Source organism: Manis pentadactyla, chromosome 2 (assembly GCF_030020395.1).
Source record: "Manis pentadactyla isolate mManPen7 chromosome 2, mManPen7.hap1, whole genome shotgun sequence".
NCBI lineage: Eukaryota > Metazoa > Chordata > Mammalia > Pholidota > Manidae > Manis > Manis pentadactyla.
In genome coordinates this window covers 110,841,366-110,865,647 of record NC_080020.1, presented here as the reverse complement: position 1 = coordinate 110,865,647, position 24,282 = coordinate 110,841,366, and the positions used below count along the sequence as shown (strand labels likewise).

Genomic DNA, 24,282 nt, shown 5'->3' with positions numbered 1-24,282 from the left:
GAATGACAAAGAAGAGGAGTGAACTGGGGAAAGAGGAAGAAGTGACCATTTAAAACTTAGGACTCAAGAGCTGTCAGGACAGCTAAGTCAGAATGGACTCATCACTGGTAACCCATAAAATTTAGAGGAAGGCACTAAGTAATTTAAAAATTACACCACAGTTATTTTTTTACAGCTTATATTGAAGACCTAATTTAGATTTTAAATGGAATTTATCAGTAGGAATTCCTATTAGTAAAGCATGTCTTATTAACAAAGCTGCCATTTAAAAAGAGTATTTTTTTTTCCTTCCTGTCTATTTATAAAACAGCCTAACTGACATAGCATCAACTCTCATGATCTTGGAGAGACATATGAGAACAGTATTTGAGTAAACTGTTAAAATATTTCTTAAAAGCAATATTCACAACAATAACTCTCCAACATGTTAAAGTAACTGGGTATAGTAATCATTTTATCCATCAGTGCAGAGGCATGGAGTCAATACTAATGACTGCTGTCTCTCAGTGAATGCTGGACAATAATCTGCTTGTTTCTATAGCAGGGGCTATAAGGAGAAAGCTGACATTACCTAAGGTCAAGCAACGCCTTCCAAATGTTTTGCCTTAATTTTCTGTTCTCATATGCTACATTATCTTAAGTACTCACCATTTGGAATCTCCATACTGGCTATTTTAGAAGGTGGCGATGAGCCAACAGAATTTTTTGCCACCACACTGATGATATAGTCATTTTTATCAAGTTGTATTTCTGCCTTGTGTTGAGGATCAGGAATTTCAGAAAGGGATTGTGTTTCCTCATCTGATGAACATGATACATTATAGGAAAGTATTTTTCCATTAGCTTCATTAACGGGCAAAGGCTATGAAAAATAGAAAAATTAATTCTGTCACAAAAACCTGCAAGAAGTGACTATGTGATAGGCAAGACCATCAAGTCTAAACTGGACCTTATATTAATCATAACAAGTCAACACTAGAAGAGATGAAGTTAACAGTGTAAACAGAGATTTAAAATACACTGAGACTTGGATAAAATGAGAGGGTGATACTAAAGACAAGTGTACTTGCTGTAACCAGTAAGTGCACATAGAAATTTAAAAATGAAGTAAACATAAAATAATATTTAGCCTCACATTTTTCAGAAGCAAAACAACATAAAAAATTATGGCATCATAGTTTTAAAAACTATTATTTTCTCACTTAAAGTAGTATATAGTACATGCTCAATATAGAAAATTGAAAGAAAAACAAGTGAAAAACTCTTAACTCTTTTTCAGAGTTAGAATTAATTCTTTAATACAGATTTCCAAAGTGGACTTGCTAGATAAAAGGAAATGACGTTCAAATTTCTTTCTCTATGTAGCTAAACTTCTTTTCAAAACAACTGCTCCGATTTATAGTGCAATTCACGGGACCCTATGACCTAGACTGATGTTGATATTAAACTCTGCTGAAAACCCTGCTCCAGCAGAGGTCCCGGATGACTCTCCGATGTCCTGTCCTAAGCCTTGTGCCCTCACCACTCACCCCTTCACCCAACTCCCTCCCCTCCATTGGCTTCTATGATGTCATTTCTTCTCATCTTCTCAGCACCTCCATTCCCAATCTCCTCTGCTGGATTCTCCTTTTTTGCTGGTCCTTCACCTGCTGCTGTCATTTAGGGTTCCACCCCTGGTCTCTTTCCACCCTGTGATCCCATTTATATGCTCCTCAAAGCTACATCTTCAGCTCCCCTGAACTCTAAACCCTTACATCAAACCACCACCTATTGGACTTTTGCTGGGATATCCCAAGGACACATGATTAAAAACTCAACATGTCCAAAACAACATAATTTTCCACCCAAATATGCTCCTCCTTGACAAATGGCAGAACCATTAACCTAGTCACTGAATACAGAATCTGAATCACTTCACTATTATTAATCCTTGGTTAAATATTCATCTAGTTTGACTAACATTCCAAACTTTCTCCACAGTAAGTAATTGTATAATTGTTACTGTAGTATCGTGAAGTCTGACAGACAACTGAGAGTAGCCTATGCATTTTTTCTAATCAAGAGTCAAAGGGGATCAACAGTCATATACAGACCTTTGCACGGCAATGGAACTTATACTGAACTTGTACACAGACTTAACTTTACTCAAAGCTGTACTGATGTCAAATTTAAAAAAGTTTTTTTTACTTTCAATAACAAAATTCATTATTTAAAGGAATCCAATAATGACTTCTTATAAAATCTAACAGAAAACAATTATTTTGTTTTTGATGTTCACAAATATAGCAACAAAAATTTTGCTCTAGTAGAAAAAAAATAGTAAACACAATACAATTCATATTTATCTAAAAATTTTACAAAACCATGAGAAACTTTATAATTGTCAAATAAAATGCAATTTAAGGGAAACTAATTACATATGAAATATATATAAAGTTAGTTTCCTATTCATCAAAGTAAAAAATATAACATCAACACTTGGGATTCTAACTTGTAGCTTCTGATTATGTTTCTGAATAAAGTGAGAGAGATGGAATTCATGATATCCTCAGACCCTAAATAGTCATCACAGAATCAAACTAAAGAATGCTTTGATCTAGATAGAAGATCTTCACTAAAGTAACTGGTGAATCAGCAGAGATATGGAATCTGAGGAAGACTGTGGACTTAAGGAGACAGGTTAGAAACTAAGCCAGTCTGGGAAATTCAGGCTCCCATAACCATATACAAATTCGGTAGTTTAGCGTAATACAGTTATTTAAATAGTCAAGGGAAAATGAGGTATTTACCTTCCAATAGATTACTAAATTTTTTCCATCAGAACTCCACTCTCTCCAAGTATCTGGTCCCTTTGAAGGAACTAGGAAAGATTTAGAAGTTAGCATTTTGAACATGTATACTATATGTCAGTTGATAATATCAATAATTGAAGTGGTGGTGCTGGAACTTTTTTTCTAGGATTTTGGAATACTCAAAAAAAATGTAAAGCAGTCAGTGGCTCCCACTTAGAAAATGAAGCAATGGAAAAGTTGAGCTCTCAATGTCTGCAAAACACAAGACTCCATAGAATGAGTTAAAATTACGCTCAAGGCCCTAAGTGATGGGTCCCCAGGCACCGCTTGGGCCCGCATCCTCCTATCTCACCTTCCTCCAATCAGCTCTGGCCACACTCTTATTTCCGGGCTGCTCCTCGAACATGCTGAGGACCGCTGCCTCAGACTTTCTGTATTTTCTGTGCCCTCTCTCCCTTTGCCTAGAACTCTCCTCCCCTGACCCAACCATGTAACTTGCTCCCTCACCTCCTTTAATCTCAGTTCCAATGGGAGTGAGGTCTTTCCCAGGCCCTATTTAAAACTGCACACATCCACACACCACCTCACCCTGTGTCCTGGCCTTCATTCCCTAGGCCCCCTTTCTAGGCTCTGTGGCACTCACTACCATCTGACACACTATTATATATTTTTAAAAATTCATTTATAATCCTCTATACTATAAACTCCATGACAGAGATTGATGTTTTATTCACTGCTATATTCTTGGTGACTACAATAATTCCTCACATATAGTGGGTACTCAGTAAGTATTTATTAAGTGAATAAATGCCCTCATTTTAATGAGGTGTAAACAAAATATTTCCTCTTGACAAGAGCTCATCAACTTAAGGCAAAAGCTCCCATAGTAGCCAGTCTCCACTGACCGGTGATACTGGTCCTGCCTGCTGATAGTCAAGCCCTTTGTGGTCCCCTCCCACACTGCATCAGAGTCCACCTGTGTGACCAATAGGTATGGCAGACATGAGGTATGTCCCTTCTGAGGCTAGGGCATAACAAACACTGTGAAGGCTGCCTTGCTCTCTCTTTGGTTGCTGAGTCTAGGAGCTGGCTGCCATGTTTTGAGGACATTCCAGCAGCCCTAAGGAGAGGCCTGCATGGTGAGGAACTGAGGCCTCCTGCCAAGAGCTGCTGAGGGAGCCCTTAAAGCCTGTCTCTAGCCCGAGTCAAGCCTGCAGCACCACCCACATCTTGACATCCTCAGGAGAGACTAACCCAGAACCACTCAGCTCAGCTGCCCCTGACTTTCTGACTCACAGACATTGTGAGATGATAAATGCTTAATGTTTTAAGCCACTGAGTTTTAGGGTAATGTGTCATCATATAGCAACAGATAACTAGTATGCTCTAACTCTGCGCTCATGCATAGGACTCATTTTTGATGATCCCAGTAATTCTTCCACACAGTGCAAAGCTCCTCTCATCTCTCTAGTCTTGCTTCATGTGGGAAGACAAAATTTGTATTAACATCTATCATTTTTTTGTTTTGTTATTTGTTAACTTTTTGGGAAGAAATTTTAAATTCCCTATATTACATAGTACAAACAAAGCTTTTGCTATCTTTTGTTGAATGATTCCTGAAAATTACACTTATTTCTAAGCTTCTTGTCTTCTTTTTTAAAGCTGACATTTGACTAATCAAGGATAGAATTGCCTTCTGCCTTTAGAAATTATTAGAAAACAAATTACCTGATTTTATACCTACTTTGACCTGGGTATACTGTAAAAACTAAGTTGAAGACTTTTTAGTTCCATCCATTCCTCAGGCCTAGTTTGCATATAAAATTTCCAATAAATTCTCTTTATTAATAAATGTTTTCAATAAACAGGTAATCTAAATAGATTGTTAAAATTCCAGGGAAAGGAGAAGTGTGAGAAATATCACCCCATAATCTTATCATGGTTTCAAGTTTGGTTTCTTATACATTATTTTAATGTAGTTGCAATCATACTGTCAATAGGGTAGCCTCGTCTTTTCATACATCATATACCAAAGTATTTTTCCATATTACCACAAAACTTTAAAAACCATCATTAAAAATGCCTGTATGATATTTTGCTGGGAGAATTACAAAATTTATCTAAGCATTCTCTTACTTTTAGTCACTTAGTGACATTTTCTTTAAAAAAAGAAGTTGTAAAATATCTGAATATGTAGAAATAATTAGCCATAAATCACTTAGTTAACTTACTGGCTTCTGTGGTTAAATACTGTTTTTCATTGCTCCATTTGCTCCATTTCCAGAAAGTTTCAGTAGCACAACGAATCCGGAAAGTATATATAGTATATGGATTTAACTTGTCCATAGCAACAAGATAACTTGAATTTTCTACTCCTCTGATTGTGACATTCCGCTATTAGAAAACAAATATGTATATATATGCATATGTAATGTCATATATGTATGAATACATATATACACATACACACACTTTTTAAAATAAGAAATTCTCCTGAATTTGTAATATTAAATCAACTGAATGTCCATATGAGTTTGGCCTTTATAAGACCAAAAAAAGATCACCTATTGTAATATTTTAATTATTATATAAATGCCAAATCAGTGAAATTATGCTCTGCAATAGGAATAAACAAAATTTAGGTGTCATTTTAACTCAAATACTGTTCTAAGTAATAATGGTCAATTAAATTTGCAGAGAGGGTGATATAATTTGATAATCAGTCAATGGCTAATAGTAATGTAATAAAACTTTTAATACAATTTAGTAATTTAAGATGATCTTGCGGAGTAGATATATTATTCAGATGATATTTGGAAGCTTCTTGGAGGCAGACATAATCATCTCATGCATTTTTTTTATATGGCACTTAGAATTTCTAGTATGGTGCTCAACATGTAGAAAATTCAAAAGATACTTTTGTAAACTAAATTAAATTAAAATGGAATAATTCTAAACAAATTTGAGTATTTGCATGCCTCAGGAAAGCTCCCAATTGCTAGTTACAAGGGAGCTTTTTGGGTTACACTTTGTGATATGACTAATTTTCTAGAAATCATTAGTAAGTTTCCAAATGATTATTTAAGTATAATACTATTTATTTTGGACTTATAACAAATTAAAAGATGCAGTATAAAAGTCAACCTAAGTATTTAAAATGTATTAAAGTCACATTTTGACTTAAAATGACCAATTATAATTTGCTCCTATTGCTGCACTTAACAGGTTTAAAAATCACATCTCTCTTGTGCCGATTAATCCATTAAACAATGCTAAAGGTTACAGCAAAAATCACTCATTCATTTACAGACTTATTAAGCACCAGCTATGCTAGACCTAGAAATATTCTGAGTAATGAAAGTCAACAAAGGTTCTATAATATCCAGTATTATTGTTTTCAAGTACCAAATATAATGCTGTTATTAAATTGATATACAATATGTTGATTCTCAGTAAATCTCTGTAATTAATAATCTGAGAGCTTATGTATATTGATTTACTTAATTCATTTTGAAAACTAAGCATTTTATCCAAACTAACCTCAAAGGAAGTTTATAGAAGAATCTTACTTACCAATTCTTGTATTGAATTAGTTGTATTAATTTCAATCTCACATAAAAGTTTAACCTTTGCAAAGTTGCCTGGTAAATGCCAGGAAAGTGTAACAGCTGTTGAATTAATATCCTTCACTTTGACTGAAGTAGGAATATGGGGGTAAACTGTAAATATAAAGAATACTTTAAAAGCTATTTTCTGATATGACAAATGAGAATCAAGGAAAACAAAAACCAAGAGATGTATCATTAGTGCTGATCAGCAATATTTTACCCAGTATTTGTGGAATACACAGACATCACTTTGGCTGCTGACATCATGCCAACATTTTTTAAGAACTAACCACACTGAAGGTTCTTCAGTTGGGTGCTGAGAATACTAGAAGGTGGTAAGAACATAGTCTCTACCTTTAAGGAACCCCTCATTTACTTGGAGAATGACAAACAGAAAGAGAAAAGTAATAAGGTGTGTATATATGCTAATTTCTAACTGTGTGGTACAGATCTTAACAGCTATAGGAATTTAGATGTAAGCATGGTAGAGAAAGTCTTACAGTGAAGATGGGATTTAAGATGAACTTTGAAGGCTAGAATCAGACTAAAACTGGCAAAATGCAGAAAAACATTTCAGACTGGGGTCTTGGCAAGAACCAAGGTTGGTGAAGCAAATCACACATTATGTTGGCGAGTACATACACCAGCTTGAGTGATGGGAAAGAATTGTGTGGCAAGTAAAGTTGAAATGGAAGAGAGCAGACAATACATACAAACACTAACACTCAAGTATAAAATGTAGCTGTTCTGACTTTAGGAAAAATTAGGAAATAACAAAGATAATGGCAGGAACAATTGATAAAAGTGTACTTACACTGACAAATAAGGCAACAGGATCATGTGCTAATTCCTTGCCAAGCTGTATCTGATTGAAGCCCTTTCTTCCCTGATTGTGCGTCTCTAAGGGGATGCCTCTATGATACTGCTCTGTGTGTTGCAGAGCCTGGCACAGAGTTGAGGGCAATGGAATGACCATGGAATGAATGCCAAAAACATGGACCATATTTTATTTCTACTTTGAACTATCTATTAGATAGACTGGTAAAAAATCAGAAATCACTGGCAATAAAAAGGAACTACTACTAATACATACAACTTGGATGGATCTCATGGATATTAATTATCCTTAGTAAAAAATGCCAACCACCAAAGGTTACAGATTGTATGATTCCATATACATAAAATTCTCAAAGTGACAAAATAGAGATGAACAGATTAGCTGTGGCCTGGGGACAGGGAGGCAAGGTACCTCAAAGGGGTGTATGAGGAAGTACATGAGGATATCTGTAGTTCTGTACTTTGATAGTGTTGGTAGTTCCATGGATCTAACTGCACAGAATTATGCGCACACACACAGAACTGAATACACATAAAAACTCGTGGAAACTGAGCAAAGTCAGTAGTCCAGTTCAGTGGTCTGGTTCCCAGCACTGTACCAGTGTCAACTGTCTCATTTGGATATTGTACTAGAGATATGTAAGATGTTACCATCTGGGAGACCATGGCTCTAATTTATTATTTTTGCAAATACCTGTGAGTCTATAATTATTTCAAACTTAAAAAGTTTTTAAAAATTAGGCAAAAAATTTTTCAGAAATCAAAAACAGTTTGATAAAGCTGTTAGAGGCTCTAACAAAGTCTACTTCACTCCATTTTGAAACAAGCTAATAAGTGAAACCTCTCCTTCCATGTTGTCCTTTAACCAGACCTTTCTGAATTTCAGGAAGTTTAGCTGGTGCTCCTGGACTACAGATAAGGACATTCCATTTCCAAGGCAGCTTCCAAGCACACAGCCTCCTCGACGCCATTAAGTGTGCTCCTGAGCCATTGATTCCATGAATTTCCCCTTGAAAATGCTCTCACTTTCTACGGCACCTTGGAGCCAGCCGTGGGAGGCTAGCCCACTGTCTGTGCGAGGTGCTGGCTTCCTGAACAAAGCAACCTTTCCTTTCACCAAACTTTGTCTTGACTTTTGGCTTTTCGAGGGACCCACTGCTGACTCTGGGTTCAGAACAGGGCCACTTACAGGCTCTGTGTCAATGACTAATTCAAATTTTTATTTGAATTCAATAAAATGGTGAAACTTGAAATTATACATTTTAAAGCTTTTACAATAAAATTTACAAAATTAATATTAAATAACTGCAAATAAAATAATCAGTAAAAAGTTACCTCTAGATGAATTTTTCATTAATCCCAAGATATGACACCATTTCTAAAGTTATTTTCAAGACATGGGTTTATGTAGCAGCTTACCTTTTTCAGTTATGTTAACTAAAATCGTTGATTCTGATTCACCCAGAGGATTGTGAGCATTCAAAGTAAAATTATATATTTCTTGATTTGGAAGCATCTGAAAGAGTAACTGGTAGCTTTCATTTGCTGGTGCTTCAATTCTTTGAAATCTGACATATTTTCCTGAAAAACTAGGAATTAAGAGAGCAATTAAGACTACTCAGACAATTTCAAAATGACAATAGATAAATACTTCAGGAAAAAAATGAATGGATACTTTTCTAATAATTAATCTTTCTTTAAAGTTTATATTTCTAATTAGATATACTACATACTCAAGGAAAAATATGTATATGATACAGAGAATAGAAGACAATAATCAGCCATAAATAAGCCCTCCCCAGAAACCATCTCTGCTCATATTTGAGGGTCCTGCCATCTAGACTTTTTGAAAAAGGAGACAAATCCAGTCCGTGTGCATTTAAATTGAAGTATGTATAGTATATCCAATATTATATAGCATATTTGGTTTTGATTGTATAAATGAGAGCATTTTCCTATGTCACTTAGCATCCTTCAATGTCTTCTCACTGTTTGACATCTCTTCCTGGTGGCCTTTACCTTTCCAATAAAGTGTAACTTGTTTTGCGTGGGCCCACCAGTGCTGTTGGTCTTCCTGGATTCCAAGTACATATAATCTCTTTTAAATCATATGTCTCACAATTCAGTTTTTGAGGAATATCAGGTGGATCTAAAGCAAAAAAGAAAAACAAGTGCAGCTACTTATGGTTACACAATTTTCCCTGAAAACATTATGTTTCATAAATATTATATTTAGTATAATTTCCTTAAAAAATGAAATAATTTATTGTTTACATTATACTTTTTGAACAAAGCAGGAATTACCATGCTTTCTGTAGCATGTTTTTTTTTTTGATTTTGTATTACATTAGAAATGATGGATTAAAATATACTGAAAAGTGACTATTAGTTCACTAGGAAACTCCCCAATAGCAACCTGTAAATGGCAATTATCATTTTTTTCCCTTAAATCCTACTTGAGTCTATCAAATCTCTCAAAGGAAAGCTGTGTCCAAGTTACGTCAAATAAATCTACAGGTTAAAAGTATTATCATCTACCATCTATATATTGTGATTTGAAAAGAAGTGCCAAATCATATTAAAAGTCAGCATAAGTCATGTTACAAGTTTCAGAGTTCTTAAATAAGTTACAGAGTTATTATTTACAAATTAATAATTTTTGGTAAAATTCTATTATCTCCCTATATTCAAAGTGACTAGTACTCTTCTGTTTTTCCTCTTTATTGAAAGTACTCTTTCTGGCTTTGTACAGGTAAAACTAGAAAAAGAAAAAGGTTCATTTTATGTGTATGTCTGAGAACTTTAAAGTGATAGGGAAAATTCTGCAGTCTGACTCTGATTATAGAAAATTGATATTTCTGTAATCAGGTTTACCAAGCATACATGAAAACAAGTATTTCTGCTGTCATCTTTATCCAAGACTATCTTTCAGTGAACGTTTAGTTTTTTAAAAAAATAATTATCTTCAGGCATACCTCATTTCATTGCATTTTGCTTTATTGTGCTTTATTGTGCAGATATGTTTTATATAAACTGAAGGTTTGTGGCAACCCTGCATTGAGCAGATCTTTGGCTCCATTTTTCCAACAGCATTTGTTCACTTTGGGTCTCTGTGTCACATTTTGGTAATTCTCACAATACTTCAAACTTTTTCATTATTATTATTATAATTATATTATGGTTATCTGTGATCAGTGATCTCTGATGAAATTGCTTTGGGATGACATGAACTGCACTCATATAAGACAACAAACTTAGTCCATAAATGTGTGTGTTCTGATGGCTCCACTAACTGGCCCTTCCCCATCTCTCTCCCTTTCCTTGGGCCCCCTGTTCCCTGAGACACAACAACATTGAGATTAGGCCTATTAGTAACCCTACAGTGGCCACTAAGTGTTCAAGTGAGAGGAAGAGTTGCACGTTTCTCACTTTAAATCAAAAGTTAGAAATGGTTAAGCTTCATGAGGAAGGCATGTTGAAAGCCGAGACAGGCCAAAAGCTAGGCCTCTTGCCCCAGTTAGCCAAGGTATGAATGTAGAGGAAAAAGTTCTTGAAGGAAATTAAAAGCACTCTTTCAGTGACCACATGAATGATCAGGAAGCAAAACAGCTTCATTGCTGATAAGGAGAAAGTTTTAGTGATCTGGATAGAAGATCACACCAGCCACCACATTCCCTTAAGCCAAAACTTAATCCAGCCCAAGGCCCTCCTAACTCTTCAATTCTATGAAGGTGGAGAGAGGTGAAGAAGCTGCAGAAGAAAAGCTTGAAGCTAGCAGAGGTTGGTTCAGAAGTAAAGAAGCCATCTCCATGACATAAAAGTGCGGGTGTACCAGCAAGTGCTGGGTTGGAGCTGCAACAAGTTATCCATAACATGCAGTTAGAATAATTAATGAAATGGCTGCACTGAAGAACAAATTTTCAATGTAGGTGATGCAGTCTTCTGTTGGAAGAAGATGTTACCCAGGACTTTCATAGCTAGAAAGGAGAAGTCAATGACTAAGTTCAAATCTTAAAAGGACAGGGTCACTCTCTGGTTAAAGGTTAATGCAGTTGGTGTCTTTAAGTTGAAGCCAATGCTCATTTACCATTCCAAAAACCCTAGGGCCCTTAAAAATTATGCTAAATCTACTCTAATACCACTTTCTAAATGGAACAACAAAGCCACGATGACAGCACATCTCTTTATAACATATTCACTAAGTATTTTTTGCACACTACTGAAACTTACTGCTCAGACAAAAAGATTCCTTTCAAAATATTACAGCTCATCAAAAATGCATCTGGTCACCCAAGAGCTCTGATGGAGATGGACAACAATATTAATGTTGTTTTCATGCCTGCTAACACAACATCCACTCTGCACCCCATGGATCAAGTAGTAATTTTGACTTTCAAGTCTCATCACTTAATACATTTCATTAAGGCTACAGCTGCTATGGACAGTGAGTCCTCTGATGGATCTGAGCAAAGTAACTGAAAACCTTCTGGGAAGGATTCACCATTCAAGATGCCATTCAAAGCATTCCTGACTCATGGGAAGATGTCAAAATATCAACATTAACAGGAATTTGGAAGAAGTTGATTCCAACCCTCATGGATGATTTTGAGGGGTTCAAGATTTCAGTGGAGGAAGTAACTGCAGATGTGGTGGAAAGAGCAAGAGAACTAGGATTAGAAGTGGAGCCTGAAGAAGAGACTGAATTGCTGCAATCTCATGATAAAACTTTAATAGATGAGGAGCTGCTGCTTTGGATGAATTAGGAAAGTGGTTTCTTGAGATGGAATCTACTGGTGAAAATGCTGTAAATATTGTTGATTTAATAAAGGATTTAAGTATTACATAAATTAAGTTGATAATAGCAGTGGCAGGGTTTGAGAGCACTGACTCCAATCTTGAAAGACGTTCTACTATGAGGAAAATGCTTTTAAACATCATGAGCTACAGAGAAATCATTTTTGAAAGGAAGAGTCAATTGACATGGCACACCTCATTGTTGTATTATTTTAAGAAATGCCACAACCACCCCAACCTTCAGCCACCACCACCATGATCAGTCAGCAACCACACCACAAAGGTAAGACCCTACACCAGCAGGAATATTATGACTTCCTAAAAGCTTAGATGATGGTTAGCAGTTTTCACCAATGCTTTTCAATCAAGGTATGTACATTTTTTTAGACATAATGCTATTGCACACTTAATATAGTACAGCATAAACATGACTTTTATTATATGCACTGGAAAACTAAAAATTCATTTGACTCACTTTATTGCAATATATTCAGTTTATTGTAATGAACCAAATTAGCAATATCTCTGAGGTATGCCTGTATGTCACCTTTTGATATAGCTTATCAGGCAGCTTCACAACATGTACCACTGGTTCTCAACTTAGACTCCAGAGCATTTGTGAGGAATGATTTAAGTCATTTCCAAAAATTCCATTAGAAAAGAAAACTTAATTTTCTACACTTTAAATTTGAACATAACCTCACTCTCACTTAAATTCTAAAATGCATTACTTGGAAAATGAAAAGGTTATAGCCATCAAGCTAAGAAATACATCTAATCCTGGTCTTTCCCTTGGGAATATATCAGCAACTGAATATAATTCACCATAAGTTTCTATGGAAGTAAAAGGAGACTGTGAGCTGCTGATCTGGAGTACAGTGGGCAATCATAATAAAGTGTAAGAAAAATCACTAAGCAATCAAAAGAAAATCACAAAACTCATTATATTTCACACACTTCATTGACAAGACCCTAGGACCAAACACAGAGCCTTTAATTCAGAACGTGGGGAGGAAGGGAGACACAGCTATCTGTGCACTGCACCATAGTCACCACATGACAGGGGACAGAAAAACTCGAAACGCAAAATTATCTGTGGATATTCAACACGAGCCATATTGGTAGGGCAGTTCCCCACAACTTTCAGAAATATCATGGCATTTTTTAGAGCTGTAGGAGTGACCATGTTAGTAACAGTGGCCCTGCGTTATGGAGCCCACATGATACAGATAACATGGTGGGTGGCGGGTCTCATCCATGCCCTCCAGCCATCCTCTTCTCCACAAATACATTACTTTAAAAGTTGGAGAAGCATATATTATGCTATTGAAAGACTGTGTAAAGTATTATATTACAATTTCTTTAATTTAGGTATTCTAAAAAGGTATGCTTCAACTAGGTAGGAAATTAACTTAAATAGAAGCAATTTCCAAATAATACAGGATTAAGAAATATTATATACCAACTACCCTTGACTCATCAAGTTTTTAACTAAGAATTTAAACTAAAAATTAGCAGCTGGATGCTTCAAATCTCATTATAAAACCTACAAATCATGTGGATACAGGTATACAGAAAACAAGCTTGGAACTCATCTTAAAACAAAAACTCTAGTACCTTCATGTATCATTTATATGAAAGAATTAAGAAAAAGGAAAAATAGAATCATTCCCCAGAAAAAGCATTAAGGCTTTCAAAGATGACCAAAACAGACTGATAGGAACTCTTTAAAAAGTATTATATACTTACACCCTGCAAAAATAACTGTTCCAAATATGTTATCTTCTGTTGTGAAAACCACATTTGTTCCACTATTTGCAGAAACAGAAATGTTATGGATCTTGATTGCAACATTTTCCCCATCAAGATGGATAAGAGAACACTTTGTTTGGCCAATCTGTGCTGATAACACTTTTTCTTGAGTCACACAACAAAATGTTATATCTGTGCCTACAAGTATCACCTTGTCTTGAGGAAAAACTTTGGAACGAGAATCAGGAGACCCTAGAAGGAGCAAAAGGGATTACAAATACTTTAGAAGTCTTTTCCCATAAAAAGCCCAATGTATGTAAAACATACTGCTAAGTGCTTTGTAATAAAGGGTGCCCAAAGACAAGTTATGTCCCCATGTTTCTAAAGAGAAAGACATACAATAAATAAATTAAAGTGTGTGTGGTTTTATTTACTTATGATAGGGTAATGGTAGGAGAGCAGAGGGGATTGTAGGTCAATGTCTAAGGTTACAGGTTAATGTCTAAGAAGTCTAAAGGTTCAAATTAATGGGTTTATATATACGTGACAAATCAAAACCAAGAAAAACTCACTCACTAAATAATTCCATTCCTTTGAAATGATTCTATATATTTAGAGCAGACTTCTTTCCATCAGCCTACATAAATGTTTAAGCATTTCACATGCTAAAAAGTACTTTTCATTAATCCCAACTCTCTGCATGTTAAACCCATACCTTTTTAAAATTTTTCCTAAACAGCCAATCTTTTCAATTATCTCTAGTTTCCTTTCTATCTATTACTTGATTTCATGTACTGCAATGTGGCTTCTACCCTGACCATTCTACTAACATGGCTCGCTGGTCAGATTGCTCAATCCAATCTCCATTTCTCAGGAATCCTTCCCCTTGACTTCCATAGCATTTGGTATGCTGTGTAAAGTCTTCCTTCTCAAACCTCCCTTCCCTCTTGGGTTGCATACCACTGTACTCTCCTGGGCTACTCTTAATCTTTTGGCTGCTGTTTGTTCTGCAGGCCTTTTTTTTTCCATCCTACCCTTAGACATATAACCTTCTAAGGGTTTGTCTTTGGCCCCCTGAGTTATGTTAACCTCTAAGATGAAAAGAATTTCATTATCACATATATTTGATGATTCTCAAATATGTATCTCTAGCACCAATTAATCATCTGGATGCCACACTTGTATTTCCAACAGCCTATGAGACATTGCTACCCAGACACTTCGTAGGTATCTCAAGCTCAACATGTTAAAAATAAAATTTATCTTTCCCATTAGATGGGCCTAATTTGTTTATGTATTTTCTGTCTCAGTGAACATCACCAGCTACCTGCCTGCCCAAACTAAAAGTCCTCTTTATTTCTATTTCTCTCTTAGCAAATGCACAGTCACTAATTCTAATTCTGTCTCTTCAGTGTTTTCACACCTCTTCCCCCTTTATACTTCTAAGTCCAAGTATCCTAGTTTACACTTTTATTGTCTCTTGCTGAACTGAAACAAGATTCTTCTTATTTATCTTCCTGCTTCCAGTCCTTCCTTCCTCAGATCCATTTTTCATATTGTCACTAAAGTGGATAATCTTAATGGTTAGCAGCCTTTTTAATGAGTTCATTTTATTGACAACAGTTTTCGAGGCCCTCTCTCACACTGTCAACATTCTACCTGCATATGAGTTGTAGTCTGGGTACAGATGATTTTTGGTATACTTTCAGATTCCATGTTGTCTGCAGTAACTGTGGCTAACAGGGGTCTGCTCTGTGGACAAGAAGCTGGGAGACTTTTTTTTGTAAATATAGACTTAGTTTCATTACAACCTATGTAAAATTTTTAAATACTCTTTGTTGCCTAACACAGTGATTTTCAAACTTGGATATTTATCCAATCACTCAGGAAGTTCTTTAAAAATACAGATTGCTGAAGCCTATATCCTGGAGTTTTTAAATCAAGATGTTCTGAAATGGGGGGACTTGGAAGATCTGCAGGTGAGCCTCATGGAGCCAAATGGGGTTCAGAGAACTGAAAGCTTTAACAAAACCTTACCCTTAAGCAAGGCTAATATAATTCATTTGAAACAAGAATTCTTTAAAAATAAGCTTACAAGAAATGTTCTTCAGTAGGCTCCAGTCACTCCACTCTTTGTGACCAGAGAAATGAGGATCATCAATGTAGCACCTAATTCCCACATAATGAGTGGCACACTCCAAGGGCATGTCTGAGGTCCAACTCCAGTGATGAACTGCATCTTTACCAGTCAGAGTTGTGTTGTGAGTCACCTAAAAAATGAACACAAACACAAGACATTTCCCAATAGTGATATGTTCTGCTTTCCTTCAGGATTAAAAAAGGGACTGTATACCACTCCAGCTAAATAAGGTAAAAGTTTGTTCATTTGCAAAACTATCTCAGTTTTCTATGAGGCATAACAGGAGAATTAGAGTAACAACAATCATTTTTGGTTCTTCAGCTTTAGGCCCTACTGCATTACTATACAAGATGTTGATATTCTAAAACATTCAGCACAGTTCACAAGACAACATACCAACATCTCAGATGATCTCCATTTTTCATGGAGAAAAAATAATTAATAGCTTTTTATATCCAAGAGTTAAAGTCAAAGAGAGGAACAGCATTTCAACAAAATAAATTATTGTTTTAGACTAGATTTGTTTTTTATGGAAGTGTTAAATATCTTAAATTTTATTTTTAAATGGTCAACTTATAATAATATAAAATATTAACCTCAATTGTGAAAAATGGGCAACATTTCAATCAAATTTTGAGAATTTACTAAGAGAGACTTGGTACTTCTGGTTAAAGTTTAAATAAATGTATTTCCTTCTCTCATACCTCCTGAAATCCCTCCAAAACAAGAGTACACAGTTTACTTTTTAAGGCATAAATGCATAAGGACAAAAAATAGGAGAAGAAACATCACCAGTAAAATTTTGGGTGCTGGAAAGCAGATTGACAATCGTAACTGACTCAGAAGATCTGAGAAAGTTGAACCTTAAGTGTCTAATGGAAAAGCCAGAAACCCCCTGCTTTCTATCACAGAAATGCCAAAGGGCCTAGGAAGTGGCTACACCAGGTTCCCCTGAAAATGCATACTGAAAGTGAAATGCTAAACAGGAAGACTGCTTGAAAGCTGTTTGAAAGTATGTTTGACTCCCAGATCCCCTTCCACACTGTATACTACTAAAGGATGACCCTTCTTCACCTTGGCAGAAGAATGGATATATATGCTCTGGAAAAGTAAAATAAAATACCTCTGAGCTTAAAAACCTCAGAAAGAGGTGGAAAAGGGGAATACCATACCCGAAACAGGGGGATTGCTAACCTATGCATTCTGAAAGCTGTGGTACTCCTGCATTCTTCCCATACTCAGCTCCCAGTATACTGAAGGAGTCTCACCCAAATACTCTTCTGGGGCATAGTAACAGGCCAAAGTAAAAATCTGAAGTAGTAGTGTTAGATTTTTCCAACTAGACAGCTCATCCTAATCCCCTACAATGAAGCCCCAGTCAACAAGTTCCAACCAAATAGAAGTTCCAATCATATTTTTCATACTTAAGAGCCACTCATGTAAATATGAAAAATAACCAGGATGACCAGAAAGTGGAGAAAAAATTCTAATATGAAAGTCAAAGATCAAAATAAAGAAAAACAACTTGAAAATACTGCACAGAAAGAAAAATTTAAATCATTAATATCCTCAGAGAGAAGAAGAGATACTGCATTCATGAAGAACAAGATACATTAAAAGGAGAGAGAGAACAAAAAAAGGATCTCTTTCAAATTAATAGAAATTAGCAGGACTGCAAGACAAAGTTTAGGAAAAACTTCTCAGAAAATAGGGCAAAATAAAAAACAGGTGGAAATTGGGAACTATAATAAGACAATCAGAAAACTAGTCTGAAGGCCCAGTTTCTAAAGAACATTTCTAAGAAAAAAAGTAGAAAAGAGAGATAAGGAAATCAAAGATAAAAAATAAGAAAATTTACCATGCTGACAAACATGCGTTGTCAGATTGAAAGAGGCCCGGTGAGTGTCTAGCACAACAGATTGAGATCCACAGTAAGAAACATATGAGCAATGCCTTTAAAATGTTGAGAAAATTTTGCAACCCAGAATTCTAAACGCATCTAAAGTAGCAATCATGAGAGAGTACAGAATAAAGGCATTTTCAGAAACATCATGTCTCAGTGAGATCATCAAGTAGCATTTTACATTCAACTACAAGTGTATGAAAGTTCTAATTGCTCTGCATCTTCACAATGTTTGGAATTGACAATCTTTTAAATTTTGTTGACAACTGATTTAAATTAAAAAAAATAAGATATACCTACAAGTTACCATTGCAGAGAGCAAAGCATTTATAATAAATAGCAAATAACTACTAGAATACATGTTTCCACCAAAATGAGGAAATAAGAGGAAGACAGAAAACTGAGGAAAAATAGGATCCATCATAAGAAAAAGGTAAAGAATCCTCTGGAATGGTAATGGAGCATATTAGCTTCCTAACGAATGCGCCAGACCCAGGTTTGTCTTGAATGGGTTATGCGTGTACCTAGGCATTAATCTCCTTAAACCTAGGGCTGGCTAGCAGGAATAGAGACTGCTGGAATCCCTGAGATACCTCCATCCACAAAAATCCTCAGCCATTTACTGCACTACAATTACTGCTATACAAATACTGTCAGTATCTGCATGAGCCCTGTGTGAAAAGGGTTGGGAAATAAATCAGAGGCCCTCAAGAGAGTTATTCACAAGATAAAACTGATAAAATACTAGTATGCTTGAACCTGGAGAGAATTTAGGATTTAGTTAATGAAGCAGACAAAAAAACAAAAATACAAGACAATACAAGAAGTCATACCAAAAAAAGGAAAAGTAAGAATAATATACACTACTTGATTCAGTTGTGGTTAGTGTTCATATTGGTCTATCAAAAATATATAAAAGAATGCTATTGGGAAAAGTTAAGAAATGTGAGTGAGAGAGTCAGGGAAGAGATTGTGATTGACAGAGAAAGAAAACACATTCTTGCCAGCACAAATTGCAGAAGCATGCCAGTGTGTGTGCCGGGCTGGGAGGAGAGCGGGGACTGAATTCACACTTTCCATTGTGGGAAGTTAGTAAAACAGTGATCAAAACTGAAAAGAAAAATTAAGGAAGAGCAACATATGCATCGCTGTTTGGAAAAATGGTGATACATAATAAAGAACCAACTAACATAACTGAAATTGGTTGTTTACAGGGAGAGAAAGATGGCGGGGGCGGCAGGGTGGTGGGGGAGCCGACGCTCCCTAACCCCAGGGATCATTCATATCCTGGTCTGTGCAGTGCATGGCTTCCACCACTGCGTGGGAGACTGTGAGCAGAAACTGTCAAGTTATAAATGGAACACTATAAATGAAACACTAATGCATAGTATTCTTGATCTTTAAGCTATTACAAAATTGTAGCATTATAACCTGTCACAAGTAACAGTTATTAGTACTCCTGCCTTAAATTCTGATATTAATAACATAAAATTATAAACAAAATTGCCACATTTTACTATGGACCTGCATCATTTACCTTCTTATAGTTCACTTTTTCAAACTAACTTGTTCTATTTTTGTTGTTCTGGCCTCTTGCTATATTTCCCCATACAAAGGTTTTCCTTCAAAGATCATATTCCCAAAAGGTGGGAATTACCACCTTGCCATTGTCATCTTTCTATGCAGCTTGTGGCAGTAATTTATATGACCTTAGAATAATATTTCCATTTATTTATATTTGATTTCATTCACACTACAAAGAGTATCCCTCTTATTCTAGCATCCCTAAGTTAAAAAAAACCTAGCCTCCAAAGGAAGTAATGACAACTAGTGGTTGCTTAGCAGCTTTATAAATATCATATCATTTACTAGAGCAAATATTAGCACCACTTTAGCAATGAGAAACAGGAGGTTTGGAGAAGTCACCCTAAGCTAGTAAGTAGTAACGCAGAGTACAAAATGTTAGGCAACAAAAAAAGCTATGTATAATACAATTTTATTTAAATAAGTAATATTAGGAAGACAACAATGGTACCACTGTATCAAAGCTAGCTGCAAATTAGATTGACAGACAAGAAAAGAAAGAGCATTTTAGGCTGAGGTAATTAGGATGGGCTTTAAAATAAGGGGCAGGATTTGACCTGAATCTTGAAATGCGGGTTTGATTTGGAAGAGTAAAAAGGAGAGGGAGGGCATCTTGGATGAAAATAAATATACTTATTTTGTAACACAAATTGTAGTGGTTAAGAAACAACACAGACAATATCCATCATATCACTGATAAGTCTTCACAAATGCCTAGGGTACCTAACTGGTTTTCTTGCTTTCACTGGATATGGCTGGTAATTGTAGGTCTGCTTTGGTTATGTAGCTGTATTCCTATTATGTTAATGTGTGTGCGCAATTTAATTAGTAGTTTAAAACCTATACATGCTTATGTTATTCTACAAGAAGATATGTCAAGGAAATAATCAATCTTCCCATGTTTTCTTCCGTCTGCTACTTCTATAGCTTTTCTTCTTCCTTCCTAATTACAACCCTTTAGTAGAATTCGTGCCTCATATTGAAAATTACCGAGTATCATAATTCTTCCAAGTGGTAAAGATACCTCAAGACAAATGCTGGGCATAGAAGCCACAGGGCATAAATATGCAAAGAAGTAAAAAGCTAACCTTTTCAAACAATATTGCTTCTCTCTCACTTACCAATTTTACATTTCCCTGTATGGCCCGGGAAGATGACTGGTTAGCCAGAGACGGGTAAGATTCCTCAAGGGAGGTACAACCTAAGACAGGCACAGTCGCAGGGGGGCCATCAGGAGAGAAATTGGGGATCAACAGAGGGGAGGCTTAGAACCTCACCCCCCCTGTTTTGAGAGAAATCTTCTGCATCCATGGATGTTTTGCTGCCCTTGTCTAGCTTGGATTAATACTTAGTCTATAGGCACAGACCTGATCATCTACATTTGCCCTCTTATAGCACTAAATTATGTTTTCTACCTTTATCTTGCATCTACCTACCACTTCAGCATTTTATTAAAAATAATAATAAAAATAATAATAATAATAATAAGGGAGAAATGTGGGATTCACATATAAATCAAGTATAAAAATCAAACAAATGATCATATCTGACTTGATTGTTTATAGTTGATGATGCGGGATCAAAACTGAAAGTTTCTGTGATATGACTGCCCTTGCACTGTTCACCATGTAAGAACTTATTCACTATGTAAGAACTTGTTCACCATGTAAGAATTTGTTCGTTATGCTTCAGAAGACTGGAGACTGTTGAGAAATAGACTTGGGGTTGATTAATGTCTGTGCATTGAGTCCCCTATACAGAATTTTATTGTTGTTAACAACCACTTGGTCAATAAATATGAGAGATGCCCTCTCAAAAAAAAAAGAAACAACACAGAGTCTGGAACCAAAATGCCTAGGTTTGAGATCTGCTTCTACAATTTAATGTCTTCCTGTAACTACCTTCATCTGTAAAATGGGGATGATGCTAATAATGCTTCTCTTATGACCTGTTGTAAGGATACAAACAATTAGCATACACAGAGGTTTTACAACAGTGTCAGGAACAAAGGGAGGCTCTGGATACGTGGTAACTACAATTACAGCTGTTACTGTTTTAGGAATGTAACACATAGGTCATCAAAAAGGAAAAATAAGATAGTAACCATGAAATGCAGAATAATACTATTTATTATTCTTTATTGTCTTTTCTGTATACATAGGCAAATAAATTATAAAATCATAAGATGGTCTTCTAATTCCTAAATCTATAAGTAAGCATATTTCAAATCCATTAAGGAGGAAAAGAATAAAAGGATAAAAGGGGGAATTACTATATACCAGCTGTCAAAACTTTTTACTACCATTTCTCATTATCCCTTAGATTAAGAGTAAACTAAAGATAGATCATAAGGAAACCATTCATAAACTGGATTTTAAAAAATGAGAGGGAAAAAAAGCGTGAATTAGTAAATATAAGGACATTATTTCAGAATCAGACAAATTCAAATTGATAGAATTATACAAAATTTCTCAACAATTACTATGGCTAGACATATAAAACCATTTACTCTTATGCTTATGCTATTAGACAAAGATAAAAATAATGGACTGGTTTATATGTATACTTTAATTTCATTTATATAAAAACCATTTAAAAGAGGCTAAAAGGAATACACAAAGATAACATTTACCATGTTCAGGTGGTAGAATCATGGATTATTCCTCTCAATTTCCTAAACCTCCCATAATGGTTATACTTTATTTTATTAATTAAGTGATTTTTGAGTCATGGCATCCAGTTTTTCATGAACCTCGAAAAAATTATTTGACCTGCTTTCTTAATGTAAAAGTTCACCAATGCCACCTTAAACATCTTTAAAAAATTATTTGGTTTCTTTAATGGCGTAGGAAAAGAAATCTATTTTTGTTCAAACTTACTAATTTTACGATTTCCGTATTTTCTTTACGTAGAATTTTCATTTCCCAGATGACATCTGAGTGATGTGGAAAAACAGATCCCCTGTCATTCCACTTTATGTATAACGTAGAAGTTGAAAAATCAGCAGATAAATTCAAGATCTCTGGAGTATTTGGAATTAAAGCTTAAGAAACAAAAGACAAAACTTAGTGAAACAAGTAGTGATTTTTCATATTTTAATATGAAATTCCATTAATCAAATAATTTTAAACTTTATTCCTTATTGATCAAAAAATAATGAAGAATTAAAAGCAAACTCTCAAACCTATTACTGAAAAAGAGAACAAATATATGTATTACTTTTATAAGTAGTTCCTTTATTCACATGTTTCAGCATCCAAGTTTGAGAAAATTATCAGTTGGCTGTTTAATATTCATAGTATGTCTTCTATATAAATAGCAACTGGGTTCACATAAAACCCTAGTGTCATCTGGTCTGGAATCTACAAATTGGCAATATATCAGAGAATTAAAGAGCTCCCTTTGTATGGCTACTGGCCAGACCTAAGATGACAGAATATAGAAAGTTTGCCATGGTAAAACTTTCCATCTGTTTTCTCTGCACGCTTTCACTCATCTCTCAGTGTCAGAGATCCCTTGCTGGGAAAAGACAGCCACTGGAAGAAGCTGTGACCTGGTACTGGTCTAGGTATCAGTGAATAGCAGCAAGACCAGAGTAATGACCAGGCACTGCGTGAGGAAGCCAAAGGGGTGCTGTGCAGATCTAAGAGGTTCTCAGCAGGATCTAAGAAGTCCTTCAGAATGGCTAGTTTAGCAGGAGTGTGCATGGGGATTCAGAAAGAGATAAGGTGATTAAGTAGGAGACTGCTGGAGAAAGTCTTGCTTAGAGTGGTAAGGATATGGATCGTGATGCTGTATTTGGAAAAGAAAGGACAAAATTGATGAGCATTTCATAGAAATAACTGGGTCAAAGAAATGAAGGATTAATGTAAGGAGAAAGGGAAACATCTAAGATTTCCTCAAGTTTCTAGCCCAGAAAGCAGCAAGAAGGTCAAAGGGATCAGGGATTACTGTGAAGAGATGCAGGAGACTGGCAGTGCATAACAGGAGTCAGAGAAAGAAGACACAGCCAGGAAGGGTCTGCAGACAGTGAGGCTCATGGACACATTCAAGAGGAACTCACTGAGGGTAGCGAGAGAAACAAACATAACTGTCACCTTCAAGGAACCAGAGACCCCAGCAAGAATCCTAAGAGGAAATGACATAGAAGCACAGAGAAACCAGAGAAAATCCAGGATCGCTGAAATAGGTTGTTAAGCCAAAGCAAACAGAATTCCTAGAGGAAGACTGAGACAACTGACAGTAGTAAGTAATTGAGACGGAAGTGTAGGAGGGCGTGGACTACATTAGAAAAGCTAAAGAGAAAAACTGTGCTCAAAAAGCATGGCATCTCATAGGGAGAAACTAGAAAATTAATACAAAAGCAGAAGAGTGAGGTATTCTTCAAAGTCTTGAAGTGTCCTTACCTATAGGGGATGGTAAATTATTGAAATTTTTGATTCAACGTAAAACACACAAGGTATAAGCCTGTTCTATTCTACAAGATGTAAGCTTTGTAGTATGAGGGGCAGAGAAAATGGGGGCTCTTTCTTGCATGTTCTCTCCTCAAATGTCCATAGACGCATGCTCGTAGGCCTCATCTCTATCCTAGTGCTTCCCCATGAAGCGCAGGGCCAATTAAATAGCCATAACAAGCACAGGTGCAGGAGTTTGGGTATGTGAATGCACTAAGTAACAAAAATGGCAGAGCAAATCAATATGTATTAGTCCTGGAACTTAAAAATAAGTTCTTAATAAATCTAACTACAATTTGCTGAACCACAGTGCTCTATACTGGATTTATGTAAAATGTTTAGGGATGTACAGGAAACACTACATGTGGACTGAGAGCCTAAACTACACAGCAAAATCAAGTTACATAGGACATAGTTA

General features: G+C 35.7%; 1 protein-coding gene across 2 annotated transcripts in view; it reads right to left on the bottom strand.

Annotated features, from left to right (window-relative positions):
- Positions 1-24,282, bottom strand: part of LIFR (LIF receptor subunit alpha) — a 71,690-nt gene that overhangs the window by 16,815 nt on the left and 30,593 nt on the right. For both annotated transcript variants that reach the window (XM_036886049.2, XM_036886041.2), the window contains 9 exons: positions 22,290-22,453; positions 15,879-16,053; positions 13,781-14,035; positions 9,257-9,386; positions 8,657-8,826; positions 6,366-6,511; positions 5,024-5,186; positions 2,790-2,860; positions 649-862 (listed from right to left, as the gene is read on the bottom strand). In XM_036886049.2, coding sequence (XP_036741944.1) covers positions 649-862; positions 2,790-2,860; positions 5,024-5,186; positions 6,366-6,511; positions 8,657-8,826; positions 9,257-9,386; positions 13,781-14,035; positions 15,879-16,053; positions 22,290-22,453 — 1,488 coding nt within the window. The remainder of the gene's footprint in view (positions 1-648; positions 863-2,789; positions 2,861-5,023; positions 5,187-6,365; positions 6,512-8,656; positions 8,827-9,256; positions 9,387-13,780; positions 14,036-15,878; positions 16,054-22,289; positions 22,454-24,282) is intronic.